General features: G+C 38.7%; 1 protein-coding gene across 4 annotated transcripts in view; it reads right to left on the bottom strand.

Moving 5' to 3' along the window:
• Positions 1 to 15948, bottom strand: part of DCLK2 (doublecortin like kinase 2) — a 142643-nt gene that overhangs the window by 49257 nt on the left and 77438 nt on the right. For 2 of the 4 annotated variants that reach the window (XM_008685466.2, XM_008685467.2), the window contains exons 3-6: positions 8197 to 8299; positions 5114 to 5215; positions 4199 to 4249; positions 621 to 715 (exon numbers count right to left, since the gene is read on the bottom strand). In XM_008685466.2, the coding sequence (XP_008683688.1) occupies positions 621 to 715; positions 4199 to 4249; positions 5114 to 5215; positions 8197 to 8299 (351 nt within the window). The remainder of the gene's footprint in view (positions 1 to 620; positions 716 to 4198; positions 4250 to 5113; positions 5216 to 8196; positions 8300 to 15948) is intronic. The other 2 variants (XR_005833899.1, XM_008685468.2) reach the window with 1 other exon arrangement.

The following is a 15948-nucleotide window of genomic DNA, read 5'->3' as shown; positions in this document are numbered from 1 at the left end:
CTCCCTATTAATGTCTATTAAACCAAAAAATATCTATTAAACCAACTGCTGACCATGTTAAGTTACCATTTATATTTTAAGGATATCACAGTCAAAAACTAAGATTTATTTCTAACTTCTCACCAAAATGAACATAGCTTCTTGGGCTACTACAGACGCACATAAGTACCTTACTAGTATTTCATCCTATTTTAAACTTTCACAAAGTCAAATTAGGTTAGCAATATTAAAATCATGATTCAAAACGAGATTTGTAAAAGACTGACAGTGTTCTCTTTCCCATTGCAAATCATTTTGACAATAACGGGAAAAGTACTACTCATGATACTTTACCCCAATATGTTCAACCCTAACACAACCTTATATTCCCACTTTAGAGATGGGAACACTTGAGCTCAGAAGAGTTCAGTGAGTTGATCCAAATTATAAGATAAAAAAAGACACAGGATTCAAAGGCAGGTCCTTCCCAGCTCCAAATGCTGAACTCTTTCCTTTTTGATTTGTTATTGCACCCAAGCCCCTGAACAAGTTAAATTACCAAACTATACAACTCAAAATAACAAAATCACACAAACATGCCATTATTTCATATTTCATACGAAATATTTAATATTTCATACCTTTAATCCTCTGAAACTTCCTGGGCTAGTTGGAGAAGAGCTAGAGGATTTCGTTGATTTAGGAGTAGACAGCTGGCTGCTGGGAGTTCCATTAACTGACCATGAGACAACAAAGGAGACAGAGGTCACTAAAACCCCAACCAACCAGATTGTGCAAAAACACTAAGCACACGCACAACACAGCTCCAACGAAGCTTCGATTCAGTTAAAGCTCAAAGCAGATGGCAAATCAGCGAAAAGCAAAAATAATGTGTTTTACTGCATTACAAAGTATCAGACAAATAAGGAGTGAAACTAGAATTGTTTTCAGTAATAGGTTTCCAACAGTGACATAAACAAATATATAAAACATTATGGAATTAGAGATGTGCGTGAGAACTTGTCCATATATCCTACCTGCCAGCAAGGGCAGAGAAATGAAATGGCTGGTATGTTTCTAATACTTTACTATGAAGGTTGTCCCGTAACTTCCAACATCCACTCTCTTGGTATATACCAACCTGAATACCCAAGAAGTTCTACGGCTCTCCCAAATCAACTCCGCCATAACCCAAACAGATTTTCTAAGCATATTCTTAATGGAAAGGGAAAATTACTGGTCATTTTTCTTGCAACACCTGATTATTTGTTTGAAGGCCATAAAAGACACTCTTCAACTTTCTTTTTATCTAAACTAGTCATTGTTAATTCCTTCCATTTTCTTGTCTTCACTGTTTAATTTCTCCCGTTATTTAGCAAATCTGGATGGTTTCTCAGTAGAACCCCCTCCAAACTTCCACACACTTCCCAGGTTGAAGGCTCAATTTAGAGCATAGCTAGGAAAATATGACCACTGCTGTTTAGAAGGGAACTTAAATTTGCAGGTTTTATACTAGAGAATGCTGGTCAAACACTTCAGCGTGACTCATGCTTATTCCTAACTGTATCACCTGGGTCCATTTCTGCCGTCACTTCACAAAGTTGGTAGTTAACATCTAGGACTGGCGCAGTTATTTCTCTAAGAAGTATCTGAAATCCCTTTTATCACTAATCTTCAATGCTTTGCCCAAAGACGAAAACTGTCACTCATCTCTACGGAAAGAAAAGCAAAGTCCCTCTTTTTCTTTTGTTTTTAAATATGAGGAAGCACACAACTATTACTTTAAATGAAACTAATAAATGTAAAAAAGCAGAATGCAGATGACCAAAGTCCTAAATAGGTGACTCAAAAAAGTGAGTACCAGTCCTTGAGTAGAGGCAAAAGTCCGGATCAACAGGGTGTTCCAGGTCTATGCAGTCATGCTTATTTACTGCACTGCTCATTTTAATTTGGGTGAGGATGAAAAAATTTTCTAGTCACTTTAAGCTTACCAAACTTTAATTTTTCTAATTTAAAACTACTCATGCATAACAATGATCAGTTATCTATAATTTCTTAACAAATGTATGTGCAAATTTAGAGTGCAAGGACAACACAAGCAACTGTGCAAATAGAAACTTTCTAGGATATTCAACAGTCCTGCTTATTTCTCAATTAAGTTATATTTCAATGCTGTTTTCTTTTAAAAATTCTCTTGAAATAAAGGGAATTGGTGGCAGGAATTCACATAAAATAGAGATTATTATGGGCAATGAACTAGTCAACTTGCTGTGAGCTGAGACTGAATTGTACTCTTTTTTCCCCCTCATTCCATACAGCAACCTGTGCAGGTCACCAGCCTCTACTCACTAAATGCTGTTAGCTTTCACAGATACTCAAACACCACATTGATATCAGAGGCTACCTTGGAACAGTGATGAAAGGAGAAAAATCAATTTCTGCAAATGGTGATCCTGACAGCAGAGAAAACTCCCTAAAAACACCCCTTGCTAAACATAGTTTCTTGACAAAACTCACTGCCAGGGATTTTACTGGTGCCAGTAACTACATGTCTATATTGCCCTCCAAATAATCTCATCCTAAAGAAATACCAAGTCACATTAGGGCTTCTAAGTTTCCCAGAGCACTTGGAAAATTCTAAAAAAATGTTCCTTCATAAGTAGTCCTTAATTTCATTTCTTTGCACATTTCTCCAGAGTCTTAGGGAGGGTAAGTGGGACATGGGACAGGGTCAGAGTGGGAGTGCTCCCCTCACACGGCAGGTGGACAGCAAGCAACCCACACCTCCGTCAGGTACCACTCCTTCACCACCGCCTGACTTTCTCTCCCAAAAGAAGGCTGTTACCCACCCCTCCCCTCAACTGTAAGGGAAGAAATAAACGTGGGGCTTTTTTGTTTGTTTGTTCTGAAGATTTTCTATCTTGGTGGACTCTGAAGGATTCACAAGCTAGAAACCTAAAATGAGCATTTTTAGGACTCAAATTACAGTAATATTTACCTACTTATGTTGTGTAGATGAATGTTCTATGCGTTTATTACACACTATTTGGCTATTTTGCTAAGAGTTTTGTTGAGGAAGTCAACCAGAAGACTGAACTTAGGGAGCACTTCTGTCCCAAGACTGAAAAGGTACAATGTTACATCTATAAAGTTCCTCACTCTGTTTGAGGTTCCAATTCATCCCACAGAATTTTCTAAACGTTAACAGGTATACCACAGCTAGAGGGCTGTAAAAGTGAATTGTACTCTCACTTTTCTGTAACTGCAGGATCTGGTGAACGTACTTTGGGGTTTAATCTCTCATAAAGAAGCTGTCTGCCCTCTTAAACGTGATTTAAACAACTAACAACTTTTAAGATCTACTCTACTATCCCAAATGCAAATTTAAAATCCATTCCAAATTCAATTTAAGAAGATTTGAACAAATCTGTATTTATACAAACAACTTGGTCTGCAAGAAAAACATGGCTATGAAACATGCTTTTAGTTTAGTATGTATTGGATTCATTAGAATACCTGATTTTTTAATCACGCTCCTCACTTCTATTTATTTTACTGATATGATAAATATCTGTAAACCTACGGCTAAAACAAAAGCTAAGAACCTGACAAAAATCTACATTTACCATATGGTAAGCTCAGGTAATTGTATTTATGCCGATTTCGTGTTATATTAGCTTTCCTAGTGTTTGAGATACTTTACAGAAAGCATAATATGATTTGAAATAGGATTCACAGCAGAGAGGTGCTTTCAGTTAAAAATATTCATACCATCAATATTTTTAGAAAGAGTGTCGGGCCTATTAGCTGTAGGGTAGGGAGGAAGGTAAGAACAGAAGGAGAAGGTAAGGACAGGTAAGTTTAATTGCTTCTATGGCCATTTTCATATCACCAACGAACTTTAGCCTTTTTCAGTAACAGAATATTTCCCAAAATTAACTAGAAGATAGAGCCTTTGAGGTGGTATGCCTCCTTGATCCCTTTGTCCTGGAACTACACACAGAGAGAGGCACTTGGCCATCTGCAGACAACGACGGGCTCTCTAACAAAGAAGGGACGCGGAGGCACCCTACGCACCTTGAAGCATTCCACAGCGCACAGAGTGACACTGGTACAAGCCAGATACGTTCATGGAAATGGACAGAAGGAAACAGAAATGTGGCAAACGACAGAAACAAAAACCCAGCAGAGCGACAAAGCCATTCTCATCATGGCTCACCTGGGGATCTGGCTGCAGAGTAGGCACTGGAATGGTGGCCACCCCGCTTTACTGTGCACATTCAGTGAGCACAAAGAGGAGAAGACAGCAAGGAGAGCAGTTATTCAGCAGGTCTGAACGCGTATACAAAAAAAGGCTAAAACAACCTGACCAGAGGAAAGCAGGGTGGGTGCTGATGGGGAAGCAGAGGACAGCAGAACGTCCAAAACACTCCGTCTTTTAGAGGGTCTGATGCCTGACAGAGCTTTTGTTGATACTACTTTCACATGTTCTGGATTTCCCACCTGTAAAATCATGGTTTTTCAGAATCTTTTCCTTAATGGGAAATGATATCAGCAAAACTGATAATTACTACAAACCTTACAGAATTAATACATCAAGATTTTTATAAGTGTTTTCAGCTTCTAAAAAAGGCCCCCAAACAGTCAAAATTATGACAGATCTACAGGTTTAGAACCTGAAAGAAACTTAATTACAGGTAAGTCTGACTCTTAAATAAGTACCACTTTCCAATAATATTCATTGCTACTATTAAATTGCTTGATGAAGGAAAAGCCTGTGAAACTTAGCAAGTAAACGCGTTCTGTGTCAGACGTATGTTTTAAACCAGTAAGAGAAGAAAAATACCCACAATCATATAGCACAAAGTTAAAAATACAGTACACTGTGGTCCAAATGGGAAACACTTCTACATAAATACCAGAAGATTCTAGATATAGGCTGTTCTTGAGAAAATGTGTGAGAATAAAACAAACAAGCGTCTTAGCAGATTCGTGACAACTTCGAGCAACAGACTTAAATTTTTGGTTTTAAAAATCAAGTCATCTACATGTTGTTTTGGAACCTGGCTGCATGCAAACATGGGGAAGACTACTAGCTCCTAATAATTAAAGAAACTGAAGAATGACTGACTACCTGAAGCTGGTGATTTGCTGCGACGGGAGGGCCCAGGGCTTTTAGATCCAGAATACTTAACAGCTGAGGAGCGAGAATAAGACGACTTCAAGACCCGGCATTCTAGAAAGGAAGGAGAGTGCATTAACTAAATCTGGTTTAAATATTAGCCAAGGAAAGAACACACGTGAATGTAGTTTACTGCCAGAGACCGATTACCTGATTAGTTTCCCATTACTGTTAAACAACTTTAATATACAAAGCAACGGTCCCAAAAGGACACCTGAGGTTATCTTTAGCTAGGCTAGGCATCTGTAGACTCCACTCTAAGTGGAGTTCTTACTGAATACAGAAATCCCATGTCCTAACTTGATCACACACCTAGAGCCTAATTGAAAGGGGCAACTTCCTTTTTCAGTTAGTAGTACTGATAGCAAAAGGCTACAATTTCATTCTGTCCAAACTCTGTGATAATCTCATTTTGAAAGAGTATGGGATTCCTGTCTTATTTTCCACCTAACCTAAGTATGGAGCATCAAAAATGAGGAAACTGGCTTTCAACAATAACTTTGGTTTTTCCATAAATCACCAAAATAAAACAGCATTTAGAGTACCAGAACTAATTACAGCTAAAATAATCATTGTTAATTTGAATAATTAAGAACATGGGTTTGGGAATCATGCAGATTTTGAACGAATCATGAATTTGATTTTGCTAACTGGGGGACCTTGGTTAGGTTCTAAGCTTCAGTTATTTCCCCTATGAAATTGGGATAAGAATAAAATCTGCTTCATAGGCTTGTTATAAGGATTAAATTAGATAACATATTGTCTATCATTTACGTTAAAATACTTCAATTTATGTGGTGAGATTACAGTGTGGGTTGGTTTTAATCTATACCTCAGGGCAATAAATTAACATGTGAAGTCCCTTAATCAGGAAAATACACACCAGGGGAGGCTAGTTAGCATTTGAAAGACCTAATCAAAACCTCACTCAGAAGGGGCTGTAGCGACTTCAGTTTAGTTAATTAGCAGTGTGGCTGTTAAACAGTATTCTGTTGTTGAAAGGAGTGGTGTGTGTGTTAGTCAGGAACATTTTAAAGTCACTGCCACTCTTCCATAAGCACAAGCATAAATCTACAGAACCAATAACTAGAGCTTCAGAACCACTCCCTAGTTTTAGGACTCTCAGCCAGCCCTGAAGCCAGTTCTTGAAGGAGGATTCTGTTATTTGGCTAAGACTGTGGTTTAGCATTTCAATGAATCTTTAATGCAAGAAGTTGTCAGAATCCTGAAAGGACAGAAAGTTAGGACTTTAAACACAAGTTAAATAACTGGTTAAAAAAACATACACAACTTTTTCTCCAAATAAATATACTAGTGGCAGAATTAGGTTCAATTTTAAGACCTGCTGGTGGTGGTATAATAATGACGTTTACAATAACAATGAGAGCAATAGCACATACAACAGGCGCCCTTCTCAATGCTTTATATATATATATTGACTCATTTAATCCTCACAAAATCTTATGAAAAAGCCAGTTATCCTCAGTTTGCAGAAGGTTAGGTAATTGGCAACTGAGAGGGAAGAAATCAGTAACTTACGCCCACCTTTCACTATTTGAGCCCATCGATAGCTAACAATAAAAACCACGAATGATAAAACCAGCTTAGGTAAATTTACAACATACACATAAACCACAAAGTACAATGCCTGGGACATACATAGTACATGCTCGATAAATATTTTGTTGTTGTTACCCAAATTAACTTTGTAACCTAGAAGATATCATTGTGTTTCAGTGTCTCAACTTCCAAATTTGCTAATACTGACTGACATCAAAGAAATACAATGAGATTAAGCTAAAATCAAGAAAGATGTAAAATATAGATGATAATGCAAATGCACGTTTGAGTCAACCTTAATCATCCATGAGAACAGGGGATAGCATAGCACGCACTATACAAAAGGACATTTTCTGAGCTGCTTTACAGTGGTATTACCAGTTTAAAGCAGGGCCAGTCCAACGGAATATAAAACAGTACAGAAACCCTCAATGAAATCTGGCAGCAGTGAAAAAATGAAACCAAAAAAAAAAAAAAAAAAAAAAAGTATAGATAATTGAGCCCCAAGCACAAAGCAGATAAATTACCCCCAAGGTAACTGACAAAGTGTAGCAGGAAAGAATTACACAAGGAAGTTTGGTACCACAAAATGTATCATCCTGAATTTTAACAAGTTAATGGATCACAGCATTTATTTGGTAACATGCTTCTCTAATTCTGGATGGTCAGAATCACTACAACTGGAAAGGGTCTAGCATCAGTCTAATTTTTGAAAAGCCAACTTTGCTCACTCATGAAATTAAAGAGTGAGACTATGTCTTTTACATTGCTCTATGTGAAATGTTATGTCTATATGATTTTACCTTATTTAAAGAGGAAGTTGACTTTACTATCAGCTAAAATAATCACTATGACTGTAATAGGTTTAAATTAATCCAAGATGAAAGAGTAAAGCAATTTTCCCAGAATCAGTAACACTTGCAATCACTGAGGTTATTGCTAAAAAGTTGAAAACTCCATACACTGGAGAAAGGGATTTTCTTATTCTATAAATGAAAATAGCTTTATTTTTTTTTCTGCATATACGAACAATGCATGTTGTTTTTTTAAAAGTTGCAAACCATAAGGTAAAAAGAAAGCTAAGACAACCACGATTAACAATTTAGCTATTATCCTTTTACATATCTCATTATGCACATAGGAAATGTACAACAAACCATTTCAAATTCAATATAGCCCATATATTTAAGGTGGCATAGTCAGCCACTGTTCTGAAACAGGCAGAAAATCCATTTCAGAGGCAAAACAATGCAGTAAAAAGACAATTCGTTTTAGTCTACAAAATGAAAACCACTTAAGTTTTTTTGTTTTTAACTAGGCAAATGCTTTCATTTTATTCTCTACTTTCATTAATTCAAAAAGAGTACTGCCAATGTCATCTTTTTTCAACATGCCAGACCACTCAGCATGGACCAACAGACTAAACCCTGAGCCTCTGTTTCAGGGTTACCAGGATGGTCAAAGAATTGCCTTACCACTGTGATCCAGGACAAAGTCATCTTGGGCATAACGGAATTTTTCAGGTCCACAAGCAATAAAAACATCATCATCACCAAAAAAGTCTTGCAGACAAGTAACCTAAAAAGAAAAAAAAAAAATCACATCTAAGAGATAAATCAGAAACATTAGAAGTGAAAGAAAAAGTCAGCAAAATTCATTATATTTGCAAGCCTCACCTATAATATTGTGCTGGAATGAAAAGCAATTTAATATCACACTACATACATGTCCAAGCACTCTACTCTTCACAGAGCACTTCCACACACTTTCCCTGACCTCAGCGCAACAGAATGAGGAGTTCATAGCTGGCATTAATATTTGTTTCACAAGTGGAGTCGAGGACATACACGCAAGGTGACGTGCTGTTTTCCGTGTTTCCCCGATTAATGGGTAGCAGGGCTGAGGCTGATGGGGATCTCTGTTCTCAGTCTAATTTCTTCATTTCTACCCTTCCTCACTCTCCCCCCTCCCAGCTGTGTCACCCTGGGCATGACTTCTCTGTACCTTTGGTACAGTGCCCCTTAGGTTGTTGGGGAAATAATGCATGAACCCTGCTGGGAACAGTGCTGGGCATCTCCAGGAATGGTAGGTATAAAATGAGTAAGTGACACAACCGATTTAAACAAACATGTATTTTGACTCAGACACGGACATACCTCACATAATATTAAACAACTCTTGTCTCCTTTCACTCAACAAATTCGTTCTGAGCATTTACTATGTGCCAGGCACCATTCTAGATGCTACAGAAACATCAGTAAAGAAATAAAATGAGACAAAAATCCCTATCCTCATAGAGCAACTGTGAAAAGCAGCACAATAGAAATGGGTAAGTAAATTAATGCAATATAAAAAAGTGAAAGATATAGCAGAGAAGAGAACAGTGAATGTGTGGGATGGGTGCAACAATACTAAATAGGGTGGTCAGGGAAGGGCTCACGCAAAGGTGATATTTGAACGAAATATTAAAAGAGACCAAGGAGCAACCATGTGGGGAAAATGTTCTAGGCAGAGAGCACAGAATATGGAAAAATGCTGTGAGGAGATCAGGCTTGGCATGTTCACAAAAAACAGTCCTGGAATACAGTAAAAGAGGGGGAAGAATGGATCAGAGAAGTAAGGGGAGAGGAGATGACGTAGGGCCCTGTCAGCCACTGGTAAGGACTTTGGCTTTACTCTGAGATGGAAAACCATCAGAGGCTTCAGAGCAGAAGACCGTCACAATGTGACTTCCCTTTTAACAGGATCACACTGTGCTCAGACAAGACTGTAATAAAAGGGCAAGGGTAGAAAGCATTAAAGGCTATTGCTACATCAGGCAAGAGATTAGAGTGGCTTGGGCAAAGGTGTTAGGAGTGGAGGTAGTGAGAGGGGACTACACTACCCCTTGGATATGGGGATATGAAAGAAGAGAGAAGAATATGATGGCTCAGGGTTTTTGGTTTGAGCCACTAAGAGGATAGGGCTGTCATTAACTCTGACAGGGGAGAATCCAAGATAATGGACAAGTTTAGTGTAGAAAGAGTGCTCATGAATGCAGGTTTGGAACATTAACTGTGAAATGCCTATTAAACATCCAGGTGGAGGTGCTGGATGAAAAGCTGGACATACACAAGTCCGAAAGTCATGGGAGAGATCTGGGCTGGAGATATATATTTGGGACTCACCAGCGTATAGACGGTATTTAAAATCTTGAGATCAGTTATGGCAATGAATGAACATAAGGAAAAGGTCTAAAGCCTGAGTTCTGAAGCACAGTAACATTACAAGGTCAAGCAGAAAAAGCAAAACCAGCAAAGAAGACTGAGAAGGAGCAACCAGTATGGGAGGAAGAAAAATAAGAGTTTGTAGCTTAGGGGAAACCAAGTTAAAGAAGTGTTTCAAGGAGGTGGGAGGAGAGGGCGCTCACCTGGGTCAACGTTACCAACAGGCTAAGATGAAGATTGAGAAGTGGCCACTGAATCAGCAACATAGAGATTAAGAGGAACAGGTCTGACTTGATCACTGCTGTGTCCTCAGCAAAGGGTCTTATTTATAGAAACTGTATAACACAGTGTCTCTAACCAAAAGAGGAGCCCTGCCCCTAAGCCCACCTCCCATCACACCCCAGTAATCTGGTGCACTGCCCTGAGGGGGAAACAATGATGTCCCCAAAAGCAGCATTAAGGGTCGACTCAGGATCCCACAGTCTGCGTGTGACAGAAATTCTTGGTTCTAAAATGAAAGAAGTTATCTAGTCCATATATTGTTTTAGAAAAATCAAAACCTTTTACGCTGGCATCGTTACTGTGTCATGGGGTTGCATCTGACTAGTTAGGAGAAGAAAATTGATATGAACACAGATGATACAAAAAACTAGACGGTACTGATAACGAGTAAATAAGGAATGAATGAATGGGAATGTTCTCTCCCTCTACTGCTGCTGATTTAAAACACAAGTCTGTTCACATTTTTCACAACACAGACATGGACTGTTTGGACTGTCACTATTATGTTCCACTAAACTGTAAAGTTAAAATGCAGCAGAAACAGAATACCAGCAGAGAAGCAAGCTGATGAATATGATTGAAGGTAAACTGAAATAATATCTGCAGAAGGGGGATGAGCAGGTTTCAGTACTGTTTTCACTTTCATTGTAGAGGAAACTCAACTGACAGTGTTATCTAAAATGCAAGTATCAAGGGAGCCCGGCCGGCTCACTTGGTAGAGCATGAGACACTTTTCTCTCAGGGTTGTGAGTTCGAGCCCCGTGTTGGGTGTACAGATTACTTAAAAAATAAAAAAATAAATAAAATACAGGTGTCAGCCCATGAAGCATTTGCGAAGCATAAGCGTTTGTCTGGAGTAGAGCACTACACGGCCGAGCCTGTGCCTTTTCCTTTTTCTACATGCAGAAAGCTCGGGCAAGATACCAATTGTATCCTTAAAGACTAAATGTGATCACATGTGAAAGCAGCTGTTCTTCTTCATTTTCATTAATTCACGGCCTCAAATACTTTTTAAAAAAATTTAACTTAATGGATAATCTTTTCTATAAGTATAAACAAAATAAGTACATGCTTTCCTACAAGTTCAACAAATCAGATATTTTCCCAAGTGACAACTTGGAAACATTACTTTCATGGTCTTGACTTGTAGAAAATTACAGACAAAAAAATTAAGATTTTTTTTTAAGATTTATTTATTTATTTATTTGGCAGAGAGAGAGAGAGAGAGAGAGAGAGGGAGGGAGGCAGTGAGAGAGGGAACACAAGCAGGGGGAGTGGGAGAGGGAGAAGCAGGCTTCCCGCTGAGCAGGGAGCCTGATGCGGGGCTCGACCCCAGGACCCTGGGATCATGACCTGAGCCAAAGGCAGACACTTAACAACTGAGCCACCCAGGTGCCCCAAGATATCTTTTCTTCTTAAATTAAGATATCTTAAACTTCTAGAAATTATATACAGAAATGTGATTCGTATAATATACATATAAAGACATGTATACATATACTTGTAAAATACATATAAATATGTTTATATGCGTATATTTAAAAATACGATGTTTCTACCAACAGCATCTTGATATAATTATAAAAGAGAATAAAGAGATTTGACTTAAATGTAATATAGCAAAGCAAAGCACCAGTTTATATCCATATATGTAAGCCATACACATAAATGTCAACATTTTTAGATAACGCAGATAACCAGAGAACTGTAAGTGCACCATTCCAATATTATGCTACAACTGTGTAATACTGCGCCTCCACACAGTACAGTCATTATTTGCCCATGCTTACATTTTACAAGCATACGGACGACATATTTAATTGTTCCTAGTAGTGTCCCAAACTCAGTCAGTATTTTTCAAAGTGAAGTATCTGATAAAATGCCAGGGTCTGAAGTAAGCTACAATAACTATTTCTCATTAATGGGAGTCACATTATTTTATTACTGTACATTCATTTTAACATTAACTAAGTGCCTACAATATGCCAGGCATAAACTAAAGCCAGGAAGCACACAGTCTATTGGTAGAAATGGATAAGAAAAGTAACAGTTACAGTTCAAAATGTTACAATAAGAGAATACTGTAATAGAAGAACATCCTGACAGTTATAGGAATAAAGAAGCATAACAGAGCATCCCATAAAATAAAATATCCAATACCTTTAGAATATTTCATATATTTGATTACTTACATAATTCTAACTTTTATGTTTTTTAACATATTTCTTGTTCTTTAACTGTGGTGGTCTTGTTCCTTTTATCATAAATTTTATTTATTTTTTTAAAAGATTTTATTTATTTATTTGACAGCAAGAGAGACATCCAGCGAGAGAGGGAACACAAGCAGGGGGAGTGGGAGAGGAAGAAGCAGGCTCCCAGCGGAGAAGCCCAATGTGGGGCTCGATCCCAGAACGCTGGGATCACGCCCTGAGCCGAAGGCAGATGCTCAACGACTGAGCCACCCAGGCGCCCCCTTTTATCATAAATTTTAAAACCTGGGATTGAACATTGAGTTATGGGCCATGTCACTAAAGCTGACTCAGAAAAGAACATATCAATACCATGAATAACATCTGAAAGTCCTTCTTAACAAGGGTGAGGAACGTGTATCAGTGTAAAAGACCTCTTACTGCCTGCTTCTCAATTCTTCAAACCAAGAAGCTTTTCAGGAATAATGGATATTATGAGGCTCATGAAAGAAGCTACATAAGTAAGGGGGAAGTAATATTTCTGCTAAGGTACAAAATTAAAGCAATCAGTAGGACCTAATGGGGAAACATCCAACTGAGAAATAATGTATCGATGGGAGCATATCTAAGCTTTTCAAAGGAATGTGGGCCATTTAAAAACAGTAATTTTTCCTGTCCTTCAGGAGACAGATTAATTAGGTCGGGGTGACTAGGTGGCAGCCATAATTTTAGTGCTAGTTAATAGATTACACAGATTAATAGATTACTTAACAGCCACGACCACTTCCCCCCCCCCCCACTTGTTCTCTGTTAAAGGATATAGAAACAGATACAAAGGCTTCAGGTCTGACAAAGATATTATGCATGTATTAGGAGAATAAAACTTTTCCTCAAAAGAAATAGGTAGAGGACTCAGAGATACAATCTTCCCTGGACATTCACTTTCTGAACCAGAGGAGGTCTATTTCCTGACCCACTGGCACACGGGAAATCTTGCATTTCTTATCCTTTCAAGAGTTACGAAACAGTTGGTGGTAAAACAGTTTGGATTTTTCTAAGATCTCTTCTTACCACAAAATTCTAAAATCTAAATACTTCAGTTTCTAAGAAAAGCTTATTTATATTTTTGGAGACTGTTTCTAAAAGTTAAGTGAGTAAAAAATGAACCCTATTTTAAGTGGGTAAATAGCAACGTCCACCGGGATTTCTTTCTGTTTCAGCCTCATGTGTCTTCAAAGAAGTTCTCAAAGAAATCTTCAGTGAAATCTTGCTGCCCCTTCCAAATCCAGGTGTTCCCTTAATTCCCCCAACATAGACATTATCATTGAGGTAATTGCTTGGTTTTGTGTCTGGATCCCTCACGAGACTGTGAGGTCCATACATTTAGGGACACTGTCCTGTTCATTACTATAATTCCAGCACAGTCCATAACATCTAGCATAAAGGGTTTGTTCAATAAATTTCTATTGAATTAATGAAATGCTTTGAGTCCCACTTCCTCCAAATAGCCCTTCTCTCGAGGCTCCACTTCACACTTCTTCAATGAAGTCCTATCAACTCATTATCATGCAAGGCAGTCCTTGTTCCCAGATTTATGACACTGGTTATTCTATGCCAAGACAACCTATAAACTCTTTGAACACACCAATCAAATCCAAATATTCAGCTGTTGGTTCAAAACCTTCTCAAGATCTTCCTGGGTGAAATCTGAAACTGGCCCCTTACTCAGCGGACAGGGAGAAACCACAGAAAGAGGCAAACTCCAGGTTGGTAGGTAGCAGTTCTAACAAGCAAAGGGAACTTACATATGAGGCTTGTCTTGGGTGGCAGCAAGACAAGTAGATCCCTGCACTTGCCACCAAATCTTAAAAGTTCACATAGAGGTTTTAACTAGGTTCAGTCACATATACCATGCAGATGTTCTCAGCACACATCACCATCTCAAGGCTATGTTTTCAGAGCAACCTCTGGGGAAAGGCAAGCAGAACCCATATTGCATAGACGGGGGGCGGGGGGGTAAGGGAGCCTCTGACCCCGCACATCTGCTCATGGGTCAACCAGCAATCACGTCTTGATGACCTCCCCCAACATCAGCAAATACTTTATCACATTTTGGCTTTAGACACCTTAACTTTCTAGAAATTCATTTTAGATCATGCAAGCTCTTTCAGGAATTAAATGCCTTTCGTCATTATTTCAGGGTTATCTCAGAAAAACTACTTACGAAATCTACAACTACAACCATTTGGTAGAGGACGTTTAAAGAAAAGCAATTTGCTATTAAAACTCCCATTTGGGGGGCGCCTGGGTGGCGCAGTCATTAAGCGTCTGCCTTCGGCTCAGGGCGTGATCCCAGCATTCTGGGATCAAGCCCCGCATCGGGCTTCTCCGCTGGGAGCCTGCTTCTTCCTCTCCCACTTCCCCTGCTTGTGTTCCCTCTCTCGCTGGCTGTCTCTCTCTCTGTCAAAGAAAGAAATAAAATCTTTAAAAAAAACAAAAAACAAAAACAAAAAAACCTCCCATTTGGTGCTAGTCAGACTTGAGGATGTATTAAATAAAGGTCCCTTGAGATACCTTCCAAAACTATTTTGTTGAAAATTTCCAAGACCTAATAAAAATGCAAAAGAAACATCATTGAATCTCAGTAAAGGACTAGTTTAATCTGGCATTAACTTATTTAAACATAGTCAGGGTAAAAATCTTGACTCCCTTGAAATGTCTATCTTGTAGAACAAGAACTATATTTTATAGAAGAAATGGGACTGAGATGGGGAAACTGAAGGACTCCATGAAAATCTGATTTTTTTCTCCCTTTCCTGCTTCTACTCTTGCTAGGACCTGCACTCCTGCCCTACACACGCCTTAATGTACATCCTCCTTGTAAGGGACAAGGAGTTAATGATTTCTTTGGGGTCTTCCAGCATAATAGATAACATCCAAGGAATGACTAAGAAGTCATCAAGTGCATATTCCAGACCACCCGTGCTATCTCGACCCGAAGACCCATTAGCTCCAAGGAATAACACCTGGGTCCTCATCTTTGTTCTAACCAGTTCCTAGATGTCCAAGAGGACACATACACCAGACCACAATCCTCAATAAAAACCCCCAAGACCTCAAGCAAAGAAAAGACTTCCCCCTTCCTTTCTGAGTCTCCCAGATGCTCTGTCTTTACCTGCACTCTCTCTACATCTTCAATAAACTCTGCTTTCACCTCCTGATGGCTTGTGTTTGCTTTCTACCCTGCGTGCAGACAGGGACCCACTTGGCTGGTCCTGTGCGACCCCCTCTGGGTCCTCGGACCTGGCCTGCCAGCATCAAGATGATGGATATCAGGAGTATAAAACACACGTTGGAATTTTTTATGGATTTTCTTTAATTTTAACTGTGTGTATGAAAGAAAGAAGCAGAGATTAGGAACAAAAGTCCACATCTATTGAAATTAAAGGCTTTCATTATCAGAGTTCAGTTTTAAAAGGCTGTCTCTACTGAAGAGTAAAGAACAAAAATTTTTTTCTAACTTATTTCTAAAGAGGATTTGAAGGAGCTC

The sequence above is a fragment of the Ursus maritimus genome, unplaced genomic scaffold (genome assembly GCF_017311325.1).
Source record: "Ursus maritimus isolate PB19 unplaced genomic scaffold, ASM1731132v1 scaffold_11, whole genome shotgun sequence".
Classification (NCBI taxonomy): domain Eukaryota; kingdom Metazoa; phylum Chordata; class Mammalia; order Carnivora; family Ursidae; genus Ursus; species Ursus maritimus.
The sequence above is the reverse complement of the archived record's forward strand: the minus strand, read 5'-3'. Positions and strand labels throughout refer to the sequence as shown.